Below are 26,828 nucleotides of genomic sequence, written 5' to 3' on the forward strand. Positions count from 1 at the left end.
CATTTAATTTACAAAGGAACAAAATGAGGGGGTTCATTTTGCCATAGAAATTATGATTAGTGCTGCAGAAAGACAAATTAGGGCACATTTTGACTTCTCAAATCCTCTTCTATTTCATAAAAAAATTCTGACATGCAGACTGAAACATGCACTTTGAATACCAGCAGCAGACTTCCCTGGTGAGCAGTAGCTTTACTACAGTGATCTAATGAGCAACTAGAGTGCTAACATTCAGAATTTATGGCAAATGTGTGACACATCTGAATGCCTTCTTGATGGAACCAAAGTAAAAAACTGAAAGTATTTCCTACTGAGGAGACTGCAGTAAATGAGGAAATTAGGAAACTTCATAACAAATAAATCTCCCAAGATGGCCACCAGAGACAAAAGAGCCCAAATGTAGCCCAAATATCACCCAGATGTAGCCCAAGTATAGCCCAATGACAGAATGTCCCAGAGTGTTCTTAAGAACAACTAGAGCGCTTACTGTCTTACTTATGACAAAAGTATGGCACACTTGCAGCCATCATGATTGGAATAAACTGGTAACACTTAAAACATTTAATTTAAAAAGGAACACAATGAGGGGGTTCATTTTGCCATAGAAATTATGATTAGTGCTGAAGAAAATAAATTAGGGCACCTTTTGAGTGACTTCTCAAATCCTCTTTTATTTCATTAAAAAATTCTGACATGCAGACTGAAACATGCACTTTTAATACCAGCAGCAGACTTCTGTGGTGAGCAGTAGCTTTACTACAGTGATCTAATGAGCAACTAGAGTGCTAACATTCAGAATTTATGGCAAATGTGTGACATATCTGAATACCTTCTTGATGGAATCAAAGTAAAAAACTTAAAGCATTTCCTACTGAGGAGACTGCAGTAAATGAGGAAATTAGGAAACTTCATAACAAATAAATCTCCCAAGATGGCCACCAGAGACAAAAGAGCCCAAATGTAGCCCAAATATCACCCAGATGTAGCCCAAGTATAGCCCAATGACAGAAGTGTGCAAAACACTTATTTTGTGTGTTTTTGCAGTTTTATATAGTGCAGACTTGTCAGGTATTGGAGTGCTTTACATGAGCATTGGTTACATCACACAAGAACAAATTCATTTTGGTTGTAGACATGGGGAGATTAAGTGATTTGACCAGAATCACAGAATGTCAAGCTGAAGCAGAAACTCCAACCTGGTTCCCCAGTTGCAAAGTCTACAGCTCTGGAAGTAACACCACATCCTCTCCCCTAAGTGCAACATTTAATCAAGTGGTCAACTGGATAAAAAAATATAAAGATAACAAATAATGTAAAAGTGCTTTCTCGCTATTTGAAAACTCAGAAATATGTCCTCATTTTAGTTTTTTAGAGCACTAACCATAATTTTGATGCAAATAAGACCCTCTCATATATGTAATTTCTAAAGGAAATGCTCTAGGTATTACAGTTTGATTACATCAAGATGACGTCAGGCGTTCCACACTTTTGTAATAAATATAGATGGTTAGCAATCTAGTTGTTCATTAGGATACTGTTGAGAGGCAGAGGCCAGGGGTACGGACTCTGAAAATTGAAGGCAGGTAGGAGGGTGCAGAGGCAACAATTTGACCACACTGGGCAGGCAGGAAGGGCCGTAGCAGAACAACAGACTATGGAGGGCAGTGGAAAGGGGGGCAAGGGCAACAAACCAACAATACAGGACTGGCAAGAGAGGCTGTGGCAATATAATAGACCATTGTAGGCAGAAGGAAGAGGCAGTGGTAGTACAACCATACATGTCAACAGACCTGATTCAGCCAGGAAACGTCCAATGTTTTTAATCTCAAATGGGCTTTATTTGATCTGTCTCCTGTTTACAATCTCCTCTTTTTCAATGTAACTCAAAGGGGAAAATCAATACCCCAGTTTTTTTTCAAACGCTCCCTCTTACCAAGTTCAAAATGTTCGCAAGCATGGTGCATTGGATCATGGAAGGCAGGAGGAATTGTGGTAGGGACATGGACTTGGATAACAGAAGACAGGAGGGACATGGAGAGGTGCACCAAACTGACCCTGCAGGGCAGGCATCAGGGTTTGGAGCAGCACAATACACCACACAGGGCACGCGGAACGGAAGTGCAGCACAACAATCCATAGAAAGCAATAGGGAGGGGACAGGACCATGCACATGGACAACAGAGTACAGAGTGCAAAGAGGCAATGGTAGCTAGCTGACCATGTGGACAGACAGGAGAGAAAGCTGCAGCATAACAGACCATAAAGGGCAGGAGGGCCGGATCAGGGGCATTACAATGGAACAGATAAGCCAGGAGGGAGGGAATAGGGGTCTGCACATGGAAACAGAGGGCTGGGGCCAAGGGGGCAGGGCAGGAGCAGCAAGATGACCATGGAGGTCAGGCAGGATGGGCACTAGAAGCAAGACACACCACGGAGAGCAACAGTGAGACTATGATGGCATACACACAGACCATGGAGGGAAGGTGGGAGGGGGTCTGGGGCAGCTAGCTGACCACACAGGGAAGGTGGGAGGGGATGTGGCAGCACAGAAGACCATGCATGGCAAGCGGGAGGGTTAGTGGCAGCACAATGGCTATGATGGGCAAGAAGGAGGGTTCAGGGGCATGCACATAGGACCATGGAGGATAGAAGAGATGGTCAGGACCTGGGCACAGACAAGAGAGTTCAAGGGAAGGGGCCTCACAACAGACCATGCGGGGCAGGCAGGAGGAGCAGTTGCAGCACAACATACCAGGGAGGGCAGAAGGGTGTGGCAGTAAAATGAACCATGGAGGACAGGAGGAAGGGGATAGGGGCATGGCATGTGGACATGCAAGGTGGAGGTGGCAGGGACAGGTTATAGTCATCTGACAATGCTAGGTAGGTGGGAGGGGAGTGGCAGCTCAACAGAACACTCAGAGTAGATAGGAGTGGCAGGTCCATGGAACATGGTGGGCAAAAAGGATGGAGCAGGGGCATGCACAAAGACATCGGAGGGCAGAGGGAAGGAGAATAGGGGCAGCAAGCTAAGCACAGAGGCTAAGCAGGAGGTCAATGATGGGGCATATAATTGGGCAATGGAGGGAAGGAGGAGTGGACTGGTACATCATGCTAAATGGAGGGCAGTGGCAGCACATCAGATCATGCATGGCAGGAGGGAGGAGGCTAGTCCATGGATTCAGACAACAGAGGATAGGGAGGAGGTGGATGGGGCAGCAAGCTAACTGTTCAGAGAAGGTGGGTATTAGGAACTTTATTGTTTTTAAAATGTGTGTCTGTGCGAACTACTTAAAATACGAACAAGTATGCAGCATAATCTCACTTTTATTCAGGAAGAAGAGGACGTTTGTGACTGTGACTCCGGGCTCAGTTGGCAGAAACACCCCTGACCCTCCACCCCCCATCGCAAAATGTAATGCCCGTGAAAAGGGTAGGTGGATGCAGTGTTATAAAGAACATAGTCCTGAGAGCACGATTGAAAGTGAAAACTAGATATAGTATATGGTATAAACTATGCACCAAAAAGTGTGATATAAGATGAACCAGGGCATGAAATATAATATGCAATACATTGAGCGCAATGACAGATTCATTGGAGAGCGCGAGATAGCACAGGCACTAGCGTGTGCTATGCGATATGCGCCTTGGAGTGTAATATGCACAAGGCAGTGTTGTGTAACCTAACTAGTCTCTAAAGTTGTAATATAAAATATGTGCTGGGGAGTGTAACGTTGCATATGCACTGTGACAAAGATATGGATCCCAGATTGTAATATGTATGGCATAGCGCTGTGCGTTATAACATAGGCATCGACGAAGGCACATTAGATGGGGCAATATAATCCGTGCGAAGGCAAGTGTGGCATGACATATTCACGGGATGGTGTTACAGTGCACATGGGCTAGAGAGTGTCCTAGTATACGCACTAGCTGGTGGAATACAACACAGAGGTGTGTGGCACTCGGCGGGCACTGGTGGGTGTAACACAGCATTGGGCTCAGCCAGGAGCACGCTGTGACTCTCAAGTGAGGTTTGTCTCCTTTCCAGAGAGTAAAATAAAAAGTATTACACATGCAGCGGTGGATGTGTGTTTTATTAACCGTGAGGGGGGTTTCTTGCATAGTTTGGTAGAATTTTTGTCGAATCCCCTTTGAATGGCTTGGTGTGCGTGTGTATTACATGTGCCCGTCAATAGCTACCCATGTTTGTATAAATAAACAACAAGGGTGTCTACTTGGAGAGTACCCACCGGCGGGGGTCCCGGGATTAGGCACGGTAGGGCGTCAGACACGTCAGAGCTTCACTAGCGGTGTAAATACATTCCACGTGGATTCATTGTATGCATAGTTGCCTTTTAATGAATATTACGCAAATCGTCATGGTGATAGCTACATACGGTTTGTCCAGCATGTCCTAGGTGTTTCTATAAATATATATATTTTTTTAATAATAAAAAACAAAGGCCAGCCCCGGGGTATGGGGTCCCCGGGGCCATAAGTGGCCTGAGGAGGGGGGCAACGCAGCCCCCTCCTAAAGAATAAAAAAAAAAAGGCCATGACCCGGGGGTTGGGGTCCCCGGGGCTGATTAAGGCCTTGGGAGGGGGGCCACGCAGCCCCCTTCCAAATTTATTTTTTTCAACAAAAAAAATTAGTGTGCAGGCCCTGGGGGATGGGGTCCCCAGGGCCAAAAAATTAGAAAAAGAAGGGGGGCCACACAGCCCTCCTTCTTAAAAAAAATTAAATAAATAAAAGACCGGCATCGCGCCGGAGGCCACGCCCCCTCCTTGCAGCACTCTGCAAACGCACCCCCATGCCAGTTGTAAGTTGGGGAATTAATTCCCCTTCAATACTGAGGGTCCCTGAGGGCCAACTAGCCCAACAGGTATCTCCAGTATGCGCCAAGGAGCTGCGTTGCAGACAGGTGTTCTGCGGCCACGCCCCTTTTTACACCTCTATGCAACGCAGCTCTGTGGCGCTTACTGGAGGTACCTAGTGGGCTAGTTTGACCCTAGGGACCCTTAGGATTCAAGGGGACTTAATCTCTCAATTTAGAACGGCCACAGGGCATGTTTACACAGTGGTGAAGGGAGGGGATGGGGCATGAGGTGACGTGCAAACACGCCCTGTGGCGCGTTTTAAGTTGGGGAAATAATTCCCTTTCAATCCTGAGGGACACTGGGGGCCAACTAGCCCACCAGGTGCTTCCAGTAAGCGCCACTGCTCTGCGTTGCAGAGAGGTGGTGCAGGCCGTGTCCCTTTTTACACCTCTCTGCAATGGTGCTTACTGGACGTACCTAGTGGGCTATTTTGCCCCTAGGGACCCTCAGGATTCAAGGAGACTTAATCTCCCAACTTAAAACGGCCACAAGGCGTGTTTACACAGTGGGGAAGGGAGGGGACGGGGCTTGAGGTGGCGTGTGCAAACATGCCCTGTGGCACATTTTAAGAGGTAGTTTTAATCCCCTGCCCTATTATATACTAGGGGCTTACAGAGGAGGTCAAGCTAATCACAGGGGGACCCCAACGTATAGTGTTCCCTAGTGTATGTAGGTGTTTTCACTGTATTCTGAGTGTCTTTTAACATAGCACTGGCTCTAGGACTGGTTAGTCAGACTCAGTTACCACCAGTATCCGTCTGAAAAAGTTGAGGGTACAGGATGATTTTGCAACAAGGCTTCTTTCTGCTCTTCTGTTTGTTCTTTCTGCACGTTATCCTTCTTTCTGCACTTTTCTTCGTCTTTGAGGACTTCTCTTGCTTCTTTCTGCATTTCTTTTTTTTCTTTCTGTGCGTTTTTTCTTCTCTTTTCACATGTCCTATCTCTGTAGGCATAGTTAGAAATTAGAACTTAAAAAACCTTTGAAATTCACTGAAAAAACCATAGGATTCAGGCATGTTATAGTTAGGAATTAGCATTTAAAAAACCTTAGAAATTCACTGCAAAAACCATAGGTTTCAGGGGTGTTATAGTTAGCTGGACTTTTCACTCGTACAAAACCATTGAAATTCCCCCGTTATAGTTAGTTCAGCTAACTATAACTCGCGCGCCCGCAATGCTCTGCTGATGACGTCACACATTACATCACTCATGACATCACTGATGACTTCTCAAATGACATCACTGATGACATCATCCTTGTGATAGAGTGACAGACCTCCTCTCCCCCTAATATAACCTTTGATACACACATTCAAAAATAGAAACTAAAATTTTCAAAACAATGGACATACCAATACCAGTTACAACAACCTATTCAGTAATTCTAAGATCCAGATACACATCCACTCATTTACCAACAGTCCTATACAGTCACTCATATATATACTTACTCATCATATGTACTCATAAACCTATGCATCCTGTAACACAATGCCACTCATCCATAGAGTTACTCACACTCATAGTCACTCATGCTAATAAAGAATCAAACATCCATTTACTTGCATATACAGTTATACACACCCCCACACTTACTTCTACAGAAACATACAATCACTTATAGAAACACATACTTATTCATACAGGAACTCTTCCAATCTCTCACTCTCACATATACTCACTTATATACACCAATATTCACATATACTAGTTTAAAACATATGTAGTTACTCATAAAGACACTATTGAGACAGTCACTCACTCACTAAGACACCCATGCACACACTCATCCACCCATACGGTCCTGCATATATGCTGTCTTCAACACATACAAACAGTGAGTCACTCATTCATGAACCTATGCACTACGTAATACCCCCCACCGAACCATACAGACACTCAGACACTCACACTGATACTCAAAAAACCAACTAATAACCTATATAGACACTCATGTAGCTACTCACCAACCCATGCAGCCACTTATACACAAAGTGAGAGACTGATACAGATATTTACATATTTAAACATTACTCACTAAGCCATGTATTCACTAAGATACACTTAATCAGTCAGTTATACAATCAATTTTTCAAAAACAAATCATCCATTTAGACACATATACCCATTTATTCTTTCATCGACCTTGAGATATACATATATAAAACATATGTAATTTTCAGAAAAACACACATTCACTGGATGATGTCATCAGTGATGTCATTTGAGATGTCATCAGTGATGTCACTGGCCATGTCATCAGTAGTGCATTGCGGGCGCGCGAGTTATAGTTAGCTGAACTAACTATAATGGGGAATTTCAATGGTTTTGTACGAGTGAATAGTCCAGCTAACTATAACACCCCTGAAACCTATGGCTTTTTCAGTGAATATATATATATATATATATATATATATATATATATATATATATATATATATATATATATATATAAACTCCAAGGGTCTGCCTGTGACGCCATACGCCTGCCTATGAATCGTCAGTGCCAGCCATGGCGGAAGAAGCCACAAAATATCAGTGAAGTCCAAATCCCAATGAGAAAGGAGGCGTCACACCAATTCAACCACTGGTAGTGTATTTGAGCAAAAAGAATGCGCGTTTCATCCGGAACGGCCTTTGTTGACTTACCAAACACTCGTCCCAGACGGCATTAAATACAACATGTGCGGAAAAAAATGAAAATTGAAAACATACTACGGTATGCTGTGCGTAATAATAATCACAAAGCATATATCAATATACGTGTGTTAACCTTATAACGGTTATTATAGAAATTCAGTAAATAACGGCGGGTCGAAATTGGCACATACATACATAGAAGATGTTGATCCCGCAGCGGTGTGTATCAACACTGTTGACATAGCAGAAACCTTTCATAGACATCATAGAAAGACGTTAGTAGTCACCTCTTATCCATGTAAGGATTAGGCACTGCCACACGTTAAACCTCCAAACAAAAGGTGCAATGTGTAGAGGGAATTTCATTAAATTCACTGTGATAAATATGAGAATAAAATTCCAGTTGTGAAAACAAACATATTACATTACACAAATTTGGCGATAATCGTCTCCCCAAAAATATAAATATTTAATAATGGATAAAAAACACATATCCGTTATTGCAAAAATTAATTAGTGGATAACTGTATGTCATGCACATGCATCAGTTTACGTGACTTTTCATGTCACACTATCTCATTTTAATATTGTCGCGAACCTGGGCCTTATCATAGACATCAAAAACAAATGTCATTAGTTCGCGCTGGTACATCCAACTGGAGGCAATGATACATGGCCGTATATAGTCTGGTGAACTGTCATGCAATAGTTCGTAATGTATAAGCAACACATTATTGGTAATTAATTAAGAGCAAGAGCGTGCATTAAACATGAGAATACATGTTAAACATGAAACGTACAGTACATCCAAATGGAGGAAATGATAAACGGCAACATGTGAGCTGATGAATTGTCATGCAATAGTTCATAATGGGTAGGCACCGCATTATAGTTAATTGATTAAAGGAAAAAATGTACTTTTAACATAGTATGGTATGATGAAAAAACGGGAACCAACGTAACTTCATCAATTGGCCCTAAGTCAATCAATTCTCAACAGCTATGCATTGCATTTATACAGCACCATAGCATAATTGAATGTAATAATACAATCCGATATTAATCATATGACTCAAATGAGCATATTCTATGTATATGGGCAAAGTGTATATGGACTAATAACAGAGATGTGACCCAAGTGACACCGTGAACAACATTAGAGTGATAACGAGATATTATGTGTGTGTATGCATCTATACAGCAAGGTTATATGAGCAGCCAGATATGATAAGATGGAGATTGTCTAAATAGGATAATCCCCTGCATCCCTATTGGGGTTGCTGATTTATGGTAGTCATACTATAGAGACCTAACAGTTGGGAAGGTCGGAGTAGGGCAAGTGCCCATAGACCTAACTTGTGAAATTATAATCTGGGATAGTCCTCCAAAGGTTGAGAGAGATGACATATACCACAAGATGAAGAGGAGTTTACCCTGAATTGCTACAATGGAATATTAATAAAGATAAGGAAACATCTAAGAAATATACAGATTAAAATCAAATACTGGAAGCATCGAAAACTGTAGGCAACTATACCCCTATCTGTGTTGCCAGTTCCTTCTCTCTATTTAGGCCAAAGGGCATTCTGGTATTTAGGTCGATGATGTAACGGGATTCAAGAATCCGCAGCTGTTTATCCCTGTCATCACCTCTGATGTGTTTGTAAACCCTGTCAAGTCCTACTTATCTGAGCAATTTTTTGTTGCTGTTATGTACATTGTAAAAATGTCTGGCTGCAGGATAGTTAAAGTCCAGATTAGTTATTGCCCTTAGGTGTTTGAGTATCCGTTATTTCACTGGCAATTTGGTACTCCCTATTTAGTGTAGACCACCTGGACACTCTAATGCATAGACAACACGCTCAGTCGTACATGTGATGAACTTTGATATTGTTTTTTCTTTGCCACTAAAAGTCCTGTAAGTTTTAAAGTTGGCACTGTTCCTTGCAGGCATGACATTTATGGAACCCTTTCTTGGATTGTAACCAGGTGGTGTTGGATTCTGTTTGGTAATAACTCTTTACCAATCTGTCCCAAAGCGAGATGGATCTTCTGTAATTTACAGTGGGGGAGTTGCCAATGCATTTCTCAATAAGGGCTTAAGCTGTATAAGGCCCCAATGCTTTTTTATGTCGGATCTAAGTTTGGCTGATTGATCCTTATAAGTAGTGATCATTCTAGGTACATTGGGTAGACTCTTCTTTGAGGATGATTTACCCTTGTTAAACAACAAATGTTCGTGTTTAATATCTTTCAATTTGGTTACTGCTTGAGATAAGATTTTATCGGAGTATCCCCTTCCTTTGAACCTTTTAAGCATTGATCATGTTCCTTGCTGTATCCACAATCAGTGCTGCAATTTCTGCGGGCCCGCAGAAGCTGGCCGTAGGGGATACTATTGAGGAGAGAAGTGGGATGATGACTGCTTGCATGAACAGTGGTGTTTACCGCAGTTTCTTTCCGAAATAGGTTGGTTGTAAGTTTATTATCCTGTACTGTAACACGTATATCTAGAAAATCACATGTTGTTTGACTTATTTTATGTGTGAAACTGAGATTGAGATTGTTGCATGACAAAGACTCAATAAACCTCAAGGCTTGTTATTTTTCCGCATCCCAGATGATAAAGAGGTCGTTGATATATCTTAACCATAATGGTATGTGATTAGTGAAGTCCTCTTTGGCATCTGTCCATAACACCTGCTCCTCCCACCAGCTGAGGAACAAGTTTGCCAGGCTGGGGTCAAAGCAGGTGCCCATGGCAGTGCCGGACTTTTGACGATATAACATCTTGTCAAACAAAAAAATATTTTCATTCAAACAGTATGACATCATCAGTTTCAATATTACTGCAAGATCATATAGGTTAATTGGCCTTCTCTGCAGATAGTATAGGCAGGCCTCTACTCCCTGATCCTGATTAATACAGGTATAGAGTGAACAAACGTCCAATGTTATCAGTAGGTAACTTCTTCCCCATTTGATGTCATGGATGCTTTTAAGAAAGTCAGTACTGTCTTGGGAGTATGATCTCAGATCCTTGACATATGGTGCCAAAAAATCATCCAAGAAGAACGAGGTGTTTCCGAGAAGTCCCCCATTAGAAGAGACGATTGGTCTCCGTGGTTGTTTGGTCGCATTTTGATGCCCCTTTGGTAGGAGGTATATACAGGGAACGCGGGGATTATTGTTCTTCAGGAAACTGAATTCATCATCATCTAATAATCCTGCATTCCACCAGTAATTAAGCATCTCATGATATCTGATAATGGTGTTCTCATATCTTGCCCATGTGATGTTCTCATAGCAGCTGAAGTCGCTAAGTTGTCTCATAGCCTCCGACTTGTACTCCGTTGCATCCAATAAACCAATGTTCCCCCTTTTGTCTGAAGGTTTTATTACTATGGAGGAATCCATTATGAGTTCATTCAATGCATTCCGTTGATTTTTTGTTAGGTTATCTCTTATGTTGTAATTCTGATGACCCCTTAGGCGTACCAATTCCTGAGTCATTACTGAATGGAATGCCTCAAAATTGTCATGTGGCACATTTGGATTGAAGCGTGATTTTATTTTCAGACCACTTTCGCATGTAGAATTAACAGCAAATCCTAAATCGGTTAAGGTATTGCCCACATCATTGGTCATTTCTAGATTATTCTCCAATTCATGGATACCTAAGATGGAATTGACACCATCCAGTGTTAATGTTATCGTTGGGTTTGTGGCTTGCTGCAAGTTATCGATACTGATAAACTCATCCTGTTTTTTGTGTATTTGATGTAACTTCATGAGTTTGAGTTTTCTCACGTCGAGAAAGAGATCAATTTTGGTATCTACGTAATTCCAGTCGGTAGTCGGACCGAATTATAGTCCCAATTTGAACAGAGATTCTTCCTCCGGGATAGGCAGCGTGAGGAAAGCTTGATAATAGATTTATCCATGGTTTCACTATTGCATATCCTTCCATGCCAGAATTTCTTGCGACCCCCTCTCCTATTTAGTCTTTGTATTTCTTTTGTTTGCGCCCCTTCCTCTTCCCCGTCCTCTTCCTATTGTTTCTTCTTTTGGCTGTGCGTGTGCGTTCTGTTCTTTATTTTGTTTCAATAGTTGGAACTCGTATAGGAAGGTCAAGGGGCGCAAGCCTAAAGGGGCAGCTAGTGTAGATCTTTCAGGGTCAGATCTCACAACAGAAATGGAATCTTTTGAAGTCTCATCACGTGGTATTTGTTGATTAATAAATTGACGATCACGTTGAGCTCAGTCAAAAGTTTTGCATAGGTTAAAATTCTCCCCTCTGCATAGTCTCTTTTGTCCCATAAGAATTTTCATTGATTTTTAATTTGTATTGCGCCTTTGTATGTCTTCAAACGCACCTCCAATGATTTCAGAAACTCGATGACCAATTTGTCTTCCTTATGGTTCTTGCTCAAATAAACTTCCAGTGGTTGAATTGGTGTGCCACCTCCTTTCCGACTGAGATTTGGACTTCACTGATAGTTAGGACCTAGGTTCCATAGGAAATTTCTTTTTTGACTTGCCTATATCTTTAGTGCCAATTTACGAATCTTCACAAAATGTTCCCAAAAAAGTGTGCCACTGATTCTAGTTGTTTATGAAAATTTTATGGCAGATCCGTCAAGCGGGTGCCGAGAAAAAGGGGCGGGTCTGAAAAAGTATGTTTCCTATGTTAATTCCCATAGCGATTTTAGACACGACTACAGCTCGAACCACTTTACAGAATTACTGCAAATTTGGCAGAAAGCTAGCTTTTGCCCCAGAAAGAGCCCTTTTTGTGATTCGGTGTAAATCTGTTCAGTAGTTATTGAGATAATAAAAAAAGAAAAACAAATTTGTATATCTAGAGATGTGGACCCATCGCGGATCCACCCGCGCCAAAGCAAGGTCCTTATTGTCTGGGTTCAACTTCACAGAAAAGTTGTTTCCGCCGTTTTATATATTGGGAAATGGTCCCTGGGGCTAAAAAGTTTTATCCAAAATAAGTGAAGAGGTCAGGTTAGAGCTTTCCTGATCCCATGTTTGTGTAATAGATGTGCGAAAAGCATGTACAATGGGCAGAAAAATGCGAGAAAACAGTATTTTTGCCACTTGCGATATCTGTGGCTCTGTCATGGGGCTGAGCGCTGCCCCAGTATAAATATGCAGAAGTTCTGCAAATTTTGCTGTGAATCAAAACAAAAATGATATACTAACACACCCGCACTGGCACCCATACAGACACTCTCACACCCAATGTGTCGCCCAAACATATACTCTCACACCCAGTCTCACATCCAGACAGATGCTCTTTCACCCGCTGGGACACCCAAACAGACACTCCCACACGCAGCCACACACACAGACAGACACTCATGCACCAACTCACAGACCAACTCAGAGACTGACACACCCACTCATGACTCACTCAGACACTAATACACCCACTCAGAGTACCACTCAAACACTCACATACCCATTACCACACACATATGCAGTCACTCAGGCACCCAATCACAGACCCACTCACAGACTCTCGCACCCACTCACAGATCCACTCAGACATTCTCTCAGACCCATTAACACATTGGCACATCCATTCAGATACATATAGTCGGTCAAATAGTTGGGACTCCTTTATGTGCTTCTGTGCATTGAATGTGTGCATTTGCTTTGGAGATTTGCAACAGATTTGCAAATTTAAAAACAAATAATTATAAAAAGGGATTTAAAAAGAACATGCACCAGTGTCTGAGAAATGGCCGGCTCTTAGAAGTGTTTATTGTCTGTAGATGATAACTACACATGAAACAAAAGGAAGTCTTTCAAGTTGCTGACATCACTGATGATGTCTCAAATGACATCACTGATGACATCATCCACAGACCCACTTGCACACTGTCTCACACACCTTCATAACCTCTCATACATTCACTCAGACACCCATACAACTACTCACACACCTACACAACCACTTACATACCCATATAAGCACTCACATGTCTATTCACTCATCCATACAGCTGCTCAACAGTTACTCTCCAACCAGCCACTGCCACACCCATTCAGTTAACCAAAAACCCACTCAAACAGCCACTCACTCACTCACTCACCCATACAGCCACTCAGGCACTCAGTCACTCACCCATACAATCATGCACACAGCCAATCAATCACCCTTACAACCTCTGACACGCCACTTACAGAGCCACTCACTCACCTATACAGCCACTCACATGCCAAGCGTCCTAAAATATCCAAAATTTACTAAGAAAAACAAAGATTACATGGATTTTATAGTTAGGAAATTACATTAAAAAACCTTTGAAATCCACTGAAAAAACTAAAGTTACAGGGTCATTATAGTTAGGAAATAAAAAAATAAAAAAATTGAAATTCACTGTATGGCACTGGTGAGTGGGTGCGTGTGTGAGCGGATGTTTGGGTGAGGGAATATGTTGGATTTTAAATCTAACACTTTCCCTGCTGTTACACAAACTGGAGTAGGAATAGTAATTAATACTATTCCTAAGTCCAGCACGCCCCCGAAAGCAAGTCATTGACATGACTTGCGTTGTAATGGCACATGTGGTAACAACGCGGTCATTGTAATGACCGCGTTGTAAAGGCAAGCATTGTAAACGCATGTGTTGCAACGTCTCATATTCGTGAGTGGGTATGGGAGTGGCTGAATGGGTGAGTGAGTGGCTGTATGGGTGGATGAGTGGGTGTGTCAGTGGCTGTATGGGTGATTGAGTGGCTGTGTGAGTGACTATGTGGGTGAGTGACTTGGTTTGTAAGTGGCTATATGGGTCACCTGGTCCCTTGCCTGAGCATGATGTTTCAGAGACGGAGGGATGGGGTCACAGATACCATTGTTACTAGAGAGGTCACAGCTGCTGAGACCATGACAAGTTGTTTCGCAACCACAGGGCTTGTTTGCAGTGTCACTATTTTTCCATCTGGTAGAAAGATATGTTCAATTAGAGAACCTTTCACCATTGTAGACCACTATATGTGTGCTCCAGTCAATTTCACATTCAGGTGAAAATAGATAACATTTCCATTTTCCATATCTGATGCAAAGCTTAGGCTCCAAGGAAGCCTCTTCACCCATGTCATATCAAATTATGAAAAACACTCAGGTACATTTAAAAAAGCACAGACAAAAGCCTCCTCTCTCGTAGTCAGTGGTTATTGTTCCTCATGCACCTAATGGTCAGAGTCGGCATGAACTTTCTGCCACTTTGGCTTTATCCTCGATGGACTACAGGCTAGTGGGCTGCTTTCTGACTAGAGTCATCTTCCATGAACCAACAATGCCCCCATGAACCCAGTGTAGTGGTGGCCTACTGCACTGTGAGGTGGTATTTAAAATTTTAGCCAGGGTTTACTTAATTTTCTGGTCTGATCCTGCTAATAACTCAATGTTTGCTTCCTGTGCAGGAAATGTGTGCATCAGATGGTCTGGTTCAAACTTGCTAATGTGCAAGAGGTGGAGGGTTCTAGTTACAAATATAACTGTATATGTGTATATTTACTCATTTGTTTATTTACTTCAAAATCTCTGTGTAACTTTACACTGTTTTGCTCTTCAGAATTTCTGGTGAAGATTTACTCCTAGATGTACACTTACTTGCTTCCACCTCCTCAAATCAGTGGGTGGTGATTCCTACAACAGGATTTCCAATGTAATGTTACTGATAGTATCTTTGCACACATAGTAACTTTGCACATATAGGTGTAGCTCTAAACCACTGTGGAGGACCTTTTCCAGTGGGGGAAGTAGATGGAAAATCATTAATGTTTATCACTTTTACAAAATATTAAAAGTAATTTAATGCAAAATATAAATGTAAATTCGTATTAAACCCTTAGCTGCCAGGCCTCCCCCCCCCCCCGTGCAAAGCCTTTTTTTGGCTATTTGGGGTAGTTTGCGCTTAGGCCCCTGTAACCTTTTGACCACATAAGGTATCCACGCCAGATTTGCACCCTTTTTTTCCAACATCATGGGGATTCTAAAGGTACCCAGAGTTTGTGGATTCCCCTGGAGGGGACCCAGAAATTAGCCAAAATACAGATAATTTCTTTTTTTTAATGGGAAAAAAGGGCTACAGATGAAAGCATCTGTTTTTTTCCCTACAAACGGGTTGTGGTGCTGAAATCACAATTTTCCCAGCTTTCAGGGACAAGCAGATTTTTGTCAGAAAACCACATTTTGTTTTACACAGTTTTGGCATTTTTTGTGACATAGCCTATTTTTGCTATTTTTTGTGCTTTCAACCTCCTTCTGGTTAATGGTAGAAATGGGTATGAAAGCAATAAAGGACCCTGGAAAGCTATACATTTTGGAAAGGTAGACAAAATTCTGAATTCAGTAGTGGGTAATTTGTGTATATCCTTCAAGGTTTTTTCATAGAAACTAACAGTTAAATATAGGTAAAATTGGAAATTAGTTGCAAAAAACAGACATTTGTGACAACGTTTTCACCTGTAACTTCTTCTAACTGTGACAGCTGTTTGAAAGCAATACACCGTTACATCTGCTAGACCTATCTGGTTGTGGGGATATATAAGACTTGTAAGTTGACCAAGAACCCGACGAACCCAGAGCCAATAACTGAGCAGCATCTTGAAATGGTTTTTCATTATGTTCCGGGTATATAGCAATTAATTTCAGAAAATATATACATGGAAAAATTGGTATGAAAGACATCTATGTATTTCTGAAATTGGAACAAAATATAGGGCCCGATTCACAGAACTAACTTAAGACAAAATCCTAAACTTACTACTTTTGGTATTCACAGAAGTTAGGATTTTGTCTTAAGTTTGTCTTAAGTTTGTCTTAAGTCTGTCTTAAGTCTGTCTTAAGTCTGTCTTAAGTTTGTCTTAAGTCTGTCTTAAGTTTGTCTTAAGTTTGTCTTAAGTTTGTTTTAAGTCTGTCTTAAGTTTGTCTTAAGTCAAACTTAGGACAAAATCCTAACTTCTGTGAATACCATAAGTAGTAAGTTTAGGATTTTGTCTTAAGTTAGTTCTGTGAATCGGGCCCATAGAGTTTAGAAACAGTAGATATTTGCACATTTCCGAAATTGTGAGTACCCATACTAGCATGAGACTTAGAGGTCATTTTTCAAAATGGCTTCTTTTTTACACATTGTCTTTCATTTGGAAGGCAGAAATGCATTGAAAGTCAATAGGTAATAACAGTTACTCTACAATACTGTGTTACCCTTAGTCTCCCGAAAAAAATGATACCTCACTTGTGTGGGTAGGTCCAAAACACAACGTGGACACACTTTATTTTTAACAGTGAAACCTGACCCTTTTTTTGCAAAGTGCCTAGCTGTAGATTTTGAACCCTAGCTCTCCCGGCACCTAGGGAATCCTAGCAAACCTATACATTTTTTAAAAGTAGACACCCAGGGGAATCCAGGATGTGGTGATTTGACTGGCTCTCACCAGGTTCTGTTACCCAGAATGAAATGAAATGAAATGAAATGAAATGAAATGAAAAGAGATTTCTAAAGCGCATGGCTGCCCTTGAGCGTCCCAGCGCTAACAATGTACTGAGCCGCTACCCCAAGACACAGGGAGAGACCTACAAAGGAAAAAGATAAGTCTTCAATGCTTTGCGGAATTTTGCCAAGTTGGGTTCTTTACGCAAAGCCATCGGTAGAGCATTCCATAGTTGACCTGCATTAATGGAAAACCGAATCCCTTGCAAACCTCAAAATTAGTCCCAAAAAATATATTTTGTCACATTTCTGTGATGGAAAGTTCTGGAATCTGCTTGGATCCACAAAATTCCACCCACCCTGCATTCCCCAAAGTCTTCTGAGAAAAATGGTACCTCACTTGTGTGGGTAGGTCTAGTGCCCGTGACAGGAAATGGCCCAAAACAAAACATGGACACACCACATTTTCACAGTGCAAACTGATCCTTTTTTTGCAAAGTGCCTAGCTGTAGATTTTGAACCCTAGCTCTGCCGACACCTAAGGAAACCTATCAAACCTATAAATTTGTGAACACTAGACACCCAGGGGAATACAGAATTGGATGACTTGACTGGCTCTCACCAGGTTCTTTTACCCAGAATACTTGCAAACCTCACAAGGGGGGACAGAAAGTCTGGAATTTTGTGGGGGGAGTGGTGGGGGCATTGGCATGCCCATTTTGGGCAGCCCCCAGCCCTAAAAAAAAGATTTTAAAAAAAAACCCTGGCGTCTAGTGGGCTTTCTGCCTCCCGGGGCAGATTGGGGGCTACTGCCACCATCTGCCCCCCAGGGGGGGCAGAAAGACTCTACTTGTGCAGGGGGTGTTGGGGGCATTGGCGTGCCCATATTGGGCTGCCCCCTCCCCTAATTTGCATGCTAAAAAAGTCCCTGGTTCTAGTGGGCTTTCTGCCCGGGGGGGGGGCAGAATGACTGAATTGGGCCAAAACATATGGGGGGAGCAAAGGCCCTTGCCCAAGGGGCCGCTTCCTCCTCCCTGGTGCCTAGTGGGTGGATCCCTGCTTGGGGATCACCCCCCCTGGGGCAATCCCCAAGCAGGGATCCACTAGGGAGGGGTACCATAGGCAAGGGGAGATTCTCCCCTTTCCAACGATACCCCTCCCATCTGTTTCTGTGCACGTGGGGCTGAGATAGCCCCATGAGCACCTAAAGAATTTTACTGAAACTAAGTTTCAGTTTCATTTTGATTGCAATGACGACAGCATGCCATGCACGCGATCTGCATTGCAATCAAAATGCAAATTGGCCTCGGGAGGTTGGAGAAGCTCTTCCTCAATCTCCCAAGGCCAATAAAAAAAAGGGAAATCCCTCTGCTGTTTACATCAGAAGGATTTCCTGCCCCTGTCCTCATGACGGAATTGTTCCGTCATGAGCACAGGAGCACTGCTGCTCATAACGGAACCATTACGTCATGAGCACCCAAAGGGTTAACTATTTATTTTTAACATATAACTTGCAAAATATAATCTTACAGGAAATTAACACATCAAATGAAATGTGTATTAAATAATTAAATAATTTAAATATATTAATTTAATTTAAAAATCATCATTTTTAAAGAGTAATTTAAACCAGTGATACTCAAAGTACGGCCCGGGGGCCGCTTGCGGCCCTCTTGACCTTTACATGCATCCCCCATGGTGAAGAGCAGCACGAGCTGCTGTTTAGTTGCTGAGCACTAATATTCTGAAAAAATGTTAAATAAACATTTATTAACATGCAAATAAATGCTTTCCCGTTTATTTAACATTTTTCTGACCTCCTTACACAATCCCTGACCCACTCAGACACCCTACCACCACCATGTTGGCATCAGTGCGGCCCTTGGTCACACCACAGACCTTACTTTTTGGCCCCTGGACAAATGTTTGCGAGCACCCATAATTTAAACAATTCCACCCTAACTAACATTTTTATTTAACATTTTCTAAAGGTTGTTAAAGTGTATGTATCTTGTTAATTTATTTTTCTGATAACAGTTTACAAAATGTTTTTATGTTAACTGCTTTATTACATTTAAAAATAACAAAATAATGATTCAATAATTATCTTTCATTTGAACTTTTTCTATATATTTATTTTATATTAGTTTTAAGGGGCCATTATTTGATTTAATTATTTTCTATAAGAGTGTGTTGAAGTAATGGTGTTTAGCCATGTGTGGTGCTTGACTTATATCAAGGCAAGCCTGTAGTACAGGGAGCCTGTTTGGACAACTTTTGGGCTTCAAGAACTTTAGAAGTGAAGTTAGAGAATAACAATGTGTAGGTTTTTGTATTAGAGTGTCCCTCCCCAAGCCCCTTCTTAAATTTTATTAAAGTAATCTAATTTAGTAGAAAGCATGCCCCATTTTCCAGCCACTCCCCCTTTTCTCTCCCACAAGTAACTAATAAAACATATATCTACATGTGCAGATATCTTTACCACCATAGTGGAGATTTCTGCACAGAAAAGATACAAGAGAGCTAGGGGAAGGTCTTCAGTCGTTGGGTTGTGAAAAGCATTTTGTAGAACATGTGTGGACCTGCTGTAGTGCAACTGTACCTACTACAAATTGTAGTTTGTCAGTGCGTATTATTGATTTCTATCGGATTAGTCATCTGTTTTATGCTTTATTTTGCAGACCCGCTCCTCCGTGATTACTGGGTCTATGAAGGGTCCCTCACCATTCCACCCTGCAGTGAAGGTGTCACTTGGATATTATTCCGATATCCTTTAACAGTCTCTCAAACACAGGTAAAAATGTTTATAGAATCTGTGATAGTTTATCGGAAACTCATTCCAATTCATGCTCTCATTTTGCCTCGGTAACCAGGGGCTAGTTTTACTATCATTTTGCACTGGATTTGTGTTATAAAAGTGATGCAAACAAGCACAAAATGTTTTTATTAATTTACTTTCGAGTGGCAAACTTGTTTGGTGCTGGAAAGTAGTCTGAAAGTGACGCAAACCAGCATGAAGCACTGCTTGGCATTACTTAGCTTCAAGGGAGCATTCCATGGGTGCTACCCTATGTATTCCCATGCAGCCTATTAATGCAAAAATCTATCTACTAACATAGAGTTTTGCACCAAAAATTAACGTCACTTGAAACAAGACGTTAAAAGGAGAAAAGTTTTTATTTCTCCATTCTTTACCGGCTTTGCATGTGTGTTGTATGGCACAGCACGCATACAAAGTAGGAAAAGTTTTCAAACTTGTCTATCATAGTATTTTGCTCGGGTAGGGAACGCTTCCAGTACACACCCTATGCTAGACTCATGCACACACCCTTGCACTATGACGCTAAGGTGTGTGATTGGCACTCGGCAGCAAAATTCTGTTCTGGTGCTAGGTAAAGGGGGGAGAGTGCCATATCTCTATAGATATGGCACTCTCCTGATCTCTCTCTGTCACGCAACGCAGTGCAGCATTTATGGCTTTTGCGCTGCATTGGGTGACACATAGATAAATCTGGCCCCAAGTGTGCTCTTTGCCCCTGAATAAAACTGACACTTATTTTACCTCAATATATGTTTTGTTTCTGACTTGGGAAGATTTCCAAAGATGTCACGGAATGCAGCTCAGCAGGCAAATATGCTGCGCTGCATTGTATGACCGAGATATAGCTCACTCCTCACTTCTTCCTAGCACCGGTGCTGATTTCAGCTGCCATGGGCAAGGCATGCACCTTTTAGGCACACATCTTAGCGCCATAGCTCTAAGGTGTGTGCCCGAGTCTAGCATAGGTTTTGTACAGGAAGGGTACCCTTCCTGTACAAAATACTAAGCTTAGACAAGTTCAAACACCTTCCCCACTTTGTATATGTGCTACACAGTGCAGAACGCATGCAACATAGGGAAAAAAAGGATACATAAAAACATTTCTCCTCTTAATGCCTTCTTTCAGGTAGTGTTAACTTTTGGCACTAAACCCTGTCTGCAATTGTAGGTAAATAGGACTTTGCATCAAAAGGCATGGGTGGTTGCATGTACCAACTATGTAACACCCCCTTTGGCGTTAAGTGATACAAAGAAATGCTTCACGCTGCTTTATGTTACTTGTAGGGTAATTTCCAACGCAAAACAAGTTTTGTGCAGGAAAATACATTGGTAGAAAAACATTTTGTGCTGGTTAGTGTCACTCTTGTGACATCAACCCAGCGCAAAATGTTTGAAAATCTACCCCTCAGTGTTCCAACGTTAGCGTATCTATGCCCACAAAACACAACTATCATCTTTGTTCCTCAAGATAGTTTGACATTTTGTCAGTTCATCTTAAATTATGTTTTTCCCTTTTTAACGTTATGAGCAATGACGCACGTTCAAGCTTGTTCTATATAAAACTTCAAATAGACGGATACAAATAAATAGATTTAAACTTGTGTTTGAAAACAAATGGAGAAGAACAGAGGCAGACATTGATTACGCGCATTTGGTTTCACGTAAAGGGTAAAACTTTGAGATATTCTAAGCAAAGGAAAGGTCACTCCGCTACCTTCATCTCCCCATCAATGCTTGGCTTGTCACGGCAGGGTTTTTTAATGTAAAAGGTTTAATATTGCACATTAAAGGATTCTAACAGTAAATTATTGTTTTGACTTTGATAAATGGTTTGTTGTCAAACTCTTAAGGTTTTTTGATGCCTTGAAATATTTGAAAACAGCATAGAACAGACTTATATATAGCTTTCAAGGGAAATACTTCAGTTTGGATTTTGGTATGTTGCTGTGTTGTCTTTCATTTTATACAATGGCAAGCTCTTTTATGAGTCTAAGGGGCAGACTTACTAACATTTCACGCAACGCAGCGCAGCAGGCAAAAAAAGCTGTGCTGTGTTGTGTGAGAAGAAGAGAGCAGTAGAGCGCCATATTTACATAAATATGGCACTCTCCTCTCCTCTCCCCAGAGCTGTCGCTGAAATTAGCTGCTGTGTGCCATGCACACACCTTTGCACCATTTTGCATGGGGGGCTGTGTGATTCTAGCATAGGTTTTGCACTGGAAGGATAGCCTTCCAGTACACAATGTTATGCTCAGACTAACTTTAAAAGATTTCCCACTGTGTACGTGCGCTGTACAGTGCACCACACATACAAAATTGGAAAAGGATGGAGAAATGAAAGCATTTCTTCTTCGTAGCACCTATTGAAATGGGTGTTATTTTCTGACCCTGCCCTTACTGCTACCTAGGGCCTACCTTAGGAGTGACATATATGTAGTAAAAGGGGGGGTTTCAGACGTGGCAAACTCTTTATTTGTCACATCCCTGTGACAGTATTGCAGTGGCAGAGGCCTGAGACAGGTTTTTGTATGTGGTCTTCAGTGCAGTACACCTTTTCCTACTTCTCTGCCTTGCTGCTCAGCCAGTCTGGATGTACTGTGGAATGTTGGTGCGTGGTGAGGTAATGGAGTGTTGAAATGCCTGAGTGTGGTCTTTCAGTTGAGAGTATGGGCTGAGCAGCGAGGAGGCTGCTCCTGGTAGGGCTCTCTGCTTGATACCTATCTACATCTAAGAACTGTATCAATAAACCCTTCATCTTTATACTACACCTCCACTACATGGACTTATTTCATTTGGCGGCGATCTGCAAAAAATCTACATGTACCATCTTTTGGATTACTACTTTTTGAATTCTGAAGAAGCTACAAGGTAAAGAATTTCTTGAAACTACGGATTTAAAAGCATACTGGTACCCCTGAGCGAGCCCCACCATTGACCTTCCATCGGTCGCCTTTATGTAAGTGTGCCAGTTAATGCTCTTCCTGCTTTCTACCTTGGAGAGTTTTTCTTCTTCCACTTTCAGCTGCATTAGGAGAGTGTATTTTGGAAGAGAGTAACAATAATAACTCTTTGATACATTCCCCACAATTTGACCCGCTGCTTTTGAATGAAAGTCCTCAGAACTGAGACAGTAAGCCCAGAACGGGTGAAGAAATCCAGAACCAGTGCCGAGACAGAGAGCCCAGAGCCTGGACAGAGAACCCAGGTCTGGGAAGAGGAGCCCAAATTTAGCGAGGGAGAGTTGGAGCCAGAGAAGGGGATTCAGAAATGGAGAAAAAGGGCAAGTTTTGGGCAGTGTTTCCCAGGCTTTGACAGGTCAGGGGGCTGACTGAGAGGCTCAAGAGCCGAGCTGAAGTGCTAATTTCACTTTTCCACAATTCAATCGACGGTCTAATTTTATTGATTTTACCGGCGGAAGTGAGTGGATATTTGCTGCCATCTACTGGAGGTCAGTCAGACTTTTATTTTGTCTGCATTTTCATTTTAATTGAAGAAAACGGTTCCCGAGCACCATATCAGCCCTGTCAGTTATCGTTATTTACTGGCGACATTTTAACACGGCGCGAGGCATCTCCTTTTCTCGAGCTGTAGTCGCGTGAACTTCCTGTGACCAAGGATCTCCCCTGTGTGACGTACCTTTTCAGCATCACCATAACTCTTTGAAAATTGTTGGATCGTGCTCCTGCCGAGAGCCACCCTGCTCTACGTCCTTCAACGTGCTGCCATTTTGAGTTTGGAGGCACCACCTGGATTCGTACTATTTTTGTGATTCATTGTTTTCTTCCAACCACGTTTTAAACTTGTAACCATGGCAGTGCATTATGTGTCCGGGAGATTTTGCAGAGCTGTACAGAGGAAGACCTACTCAGTCATGTGGATGGGTTGACTCCGTTCCATGACGCGCTGCCAGACGGGCATGTTGAAATTGTCAAGTTGCTGCTTCAGTATGGAGGTTAAACACATGGAAACTCTGAGTGTTAGGTTAAATCGAATCGAAGGATTATTAGGTCACTTCTTGGTTGAAGTAATTGACGATCTAAATTTCCTGCTTCCTCTTTGTGTGCCTCTAGTATGTTTTCTTCAGACTCAGCTGATGCATATGCTACAAGGAAATATAGACAGAAGTTTGTCTTGTCTAATTTTTTATTTCTTCCACAACCTGCTTCATCTTCATCCTCCTTGGAAATATTACTTGGACATCTTCAGTATTTTTAACCAAACCATTATATTCTAGAAGACTGGGTCATTTGTTTCCACTGGAAAAAAAAACTTGACGAGTGATGTCTTGAAACCTCTTCCTTTATGGAATTCTCGGAGCTGTCATAGAATAATGGATTCTCCTTGGCCTTCTGGGACTTCGGGTGAGAAGTCGCTCACCGGAGAGAAGTATCTCTTATTTTAAATTGCTTTGTTTCTTATCTTCAATACTTTACTTATTGGGTTGCATGTATTGCAGAATATTTTACTCTAATGTCTATTTTAAAATTTAACAGTTTGCATTTTCACCTCTAATATCTGTATGTGGAATTTTCACTATTTCTTTCATGGATTTTGGAACGTGATTGTTATTGACTCCACCTCTGCATATTTACTGTACGTGGATTAGTTCAAGGTTTATGTTGTAATAGCCTTTTGGCTATGTGGCCTTCCACTGGTACGTGGATTTGTCACCTATTTTGTTTCTACATGATTCTTTACAGTGCTTTGTTTGTAAGTTTTAGTAAGGGGATTGTCATTAATTAAAGTATACGTTATGAAAGCCTACTGGCTATGTGACCTTCCAATGGTATGTGGATATGCCACCTACTTTGTTTCTACATGTACTTTGTTTGCAAGTTTCAGTAAAGAAATTGTCATTATTTGAGGTATACGTTATGATAGCCTACTGGCTATGTGATATCCCACTTGTGCGTGGAAATGTCACCTACAGTGTTTCCACTTGATACTTTACTTTACAGTGCTGGATCTACAAATCCACTGTGTGTAGGATCTACTGCTATGATTTTCTGACAGTGTGTGTTTTTCACTTTGCACATGGTACCTGTGTGTGATTCCACACCTATTTACTGTCATGTTGGACTTATTTTCAAAATCCAACAGGGTGTAGCTTTTGCCCCTTTTTACTCCTCTTTTACTTCTCTCTAGGGATTATGTGTTGGATCTTTACTAACCTTTTCCTTGTGTATGTGAGTATGAGAGTTCTGCTTGGTGTTTCTTGTTGAGAGTGTATTTTTTTCTGGTCCGTCTCTTGCGCTTTTGCTGAGTTGTCTGTTGTTATGCTGGTCCGGTGTTGTGCAGTGCCTTGTGTGCGTGGGTGAGGAGCTTGAAGGTTATCCTCTTGTTGACGGGGAGCCAATGCAGGTCTCTCAGGTGGGGTGTGATGTGGCTGCGGCGAGGGATATCAAGGATCAGGCGTGCAGAGGCGTCTGGATGCATTGAAGCCGTTTCAGGAGTTTGGCCGAGGCTCCTGCATAGAGGGCGTTTCCGTAGTCCAACCTGCTGCTGACAAGGCCAGGGTGACCGTTCTTCTCGTTTCGGTGGGGATCCACTTGTAGATCTTGTGGAGCATGCGGAGGGTGTTGAAGCAGGAGAAAGAGACGGCGTTGACCTGCTTGGTCATGGAGAGGGTTGAGTTGAGGATGATCCCTTGGTTGCGTGCGTGGTCGGTGGGTGTTGGAGCTGTTCCCAGTGCGGTCGGCCACCAAGAGTCATCCCAGGCCAAAGGGGTGGATCCGAGGAAGAGGACCTCCATCTTGTCTCAGTTCAGCTTCAGACCGCTGTTCCTCATCCATTCGGCGACGGCATTCATTCCTTCATGGATGTTGGTTTTGGCAGTGTGAGGGTCCTTGGTGAGGGAGAGGATCAGCTGGGTGTCATCGGCGTAGGAGATGCTGTTGAGGTCGTGCAGTCGGGCGACGTGGGCGAGCGGTGCCATGTAGATGTTGAACAGCGTTGTGCTGAGGGATGAGCCCTGGGGTACGCCGCAGATGATCTCAGTGGCTTCGGAGCAGAAGGGGGGTAGCCGGACACTCTGTGTTCTGCCGGAGAGGAAGGAGATGGTCCAGTCCAGGGCCTTCTCTTGGATCCCGGCGTCGTGGAGGCGTGTTCGTAGTGTGTGGTGGCAGACCGTGTCAAAGGCAGCTGACAGGTCCAGGAGGATGAGGGCCGCAGTTTCTCCGTTGTCTAGCAGGGTCCTGACGTCATCGGTGGCGGCGATGAGGGCAGTTTCGGTGCTGTAGTTGCTGCAGAACCCGGACTGGGATGGCTCCAGGATGCTGTTCTCCTAGAGGTAGTGGGTCAGTTGTTTTTTTTTTTTTTTTTTTTTTTTTAAGTTTTCAAAACCTTTATTTTGCCATAGTAGTGTACACTGCTGTTTAGCCAACAACCCGGAGGCAGGCAGCCAATGTGCGCGGCTTTTCGCCGACTGTACGGATCAAACTCATACACTGTTGAAGTCATGTAAATCAAGTAGCGTGCAACTTCAAAACAAATAAAACAAAACAAAACAAAACCAAACTTGCCACGTGACATCACAATCGTGGTACATACAGCTCCCTAGATAGCGTCAGACAGAATAATGACATCAAGTTGCGACCATCAACTTCGCAGTATCCAGCTGGGGACCACATCTCGAGCAGTCCAGTCCAGAGGCCCATAAGACCCACCCTCCACGCAGCGGCACCTGGAGAAGGCAACCCCCGAGAGATCCAAGTTCCGCCATCCAGGGCAATCAAACTCCTCATGTGCTTCCTGCATACACGACCAGGAGCACCACATCACTCCCATGCACAACAATATCCCCTGATCCATCAGGCACTCTGGCCGTCCACCTCCGACTCTGTGCGCTGATGTTCCTGAGCCCAACTCACAAACGGCTCCCAGATTTCCCTGGGTCTGGAGGCAACAGGCATCAGCTCCCAGAACGTGGCCAGCTGCGTGCATCCATACGTGACATCCGCCAGCCATCCCTTCACCGTGGGCACCCCCCGCCGCCCCCAATGGATGGCCACTCGCCTCTTGGCAAACAACAAGAG

The 26,828-nt window shown here is 42.6% G+C and overlaps 1 protein-coding gene across 1 annotated transcript in view; it reads left to right on the plus strand.

Moving 5' to 3' along the window:
• Positions 1–26,828, plus strand: part of CA8 (carbonic anhydrase 8 (inactive)) — a 647,887-nt gene that overhangs the window by 458,425 nt on the left and 162,634 nt on the right. Inside the window, exon 7 of the mRNA XM_085605561.1 lies at positions 19,655–19,767. Coding sequence (XP_085461687.1) covers positions 19,655–19,767 — 113 coding nt within the window. The remainder of the gene's footprint in view (positions 1–19,654; positions 19,768–26,828) is intronic.

The sequence above is a fragment of the Triturus cristatus genome, chromosome 5_1 (genome assembly GCF_964204655.1).
Source record: "Triturus cristatus chromosome 5_1, aTriCri1.1, whole genome shotgun sequence".
Classification (NCBI taxonomy): Eukaryota; Metazoa; Chordata; class Amphibia; order Caudata; family Salamandridae; genus Triturus; species Triturus cristatus.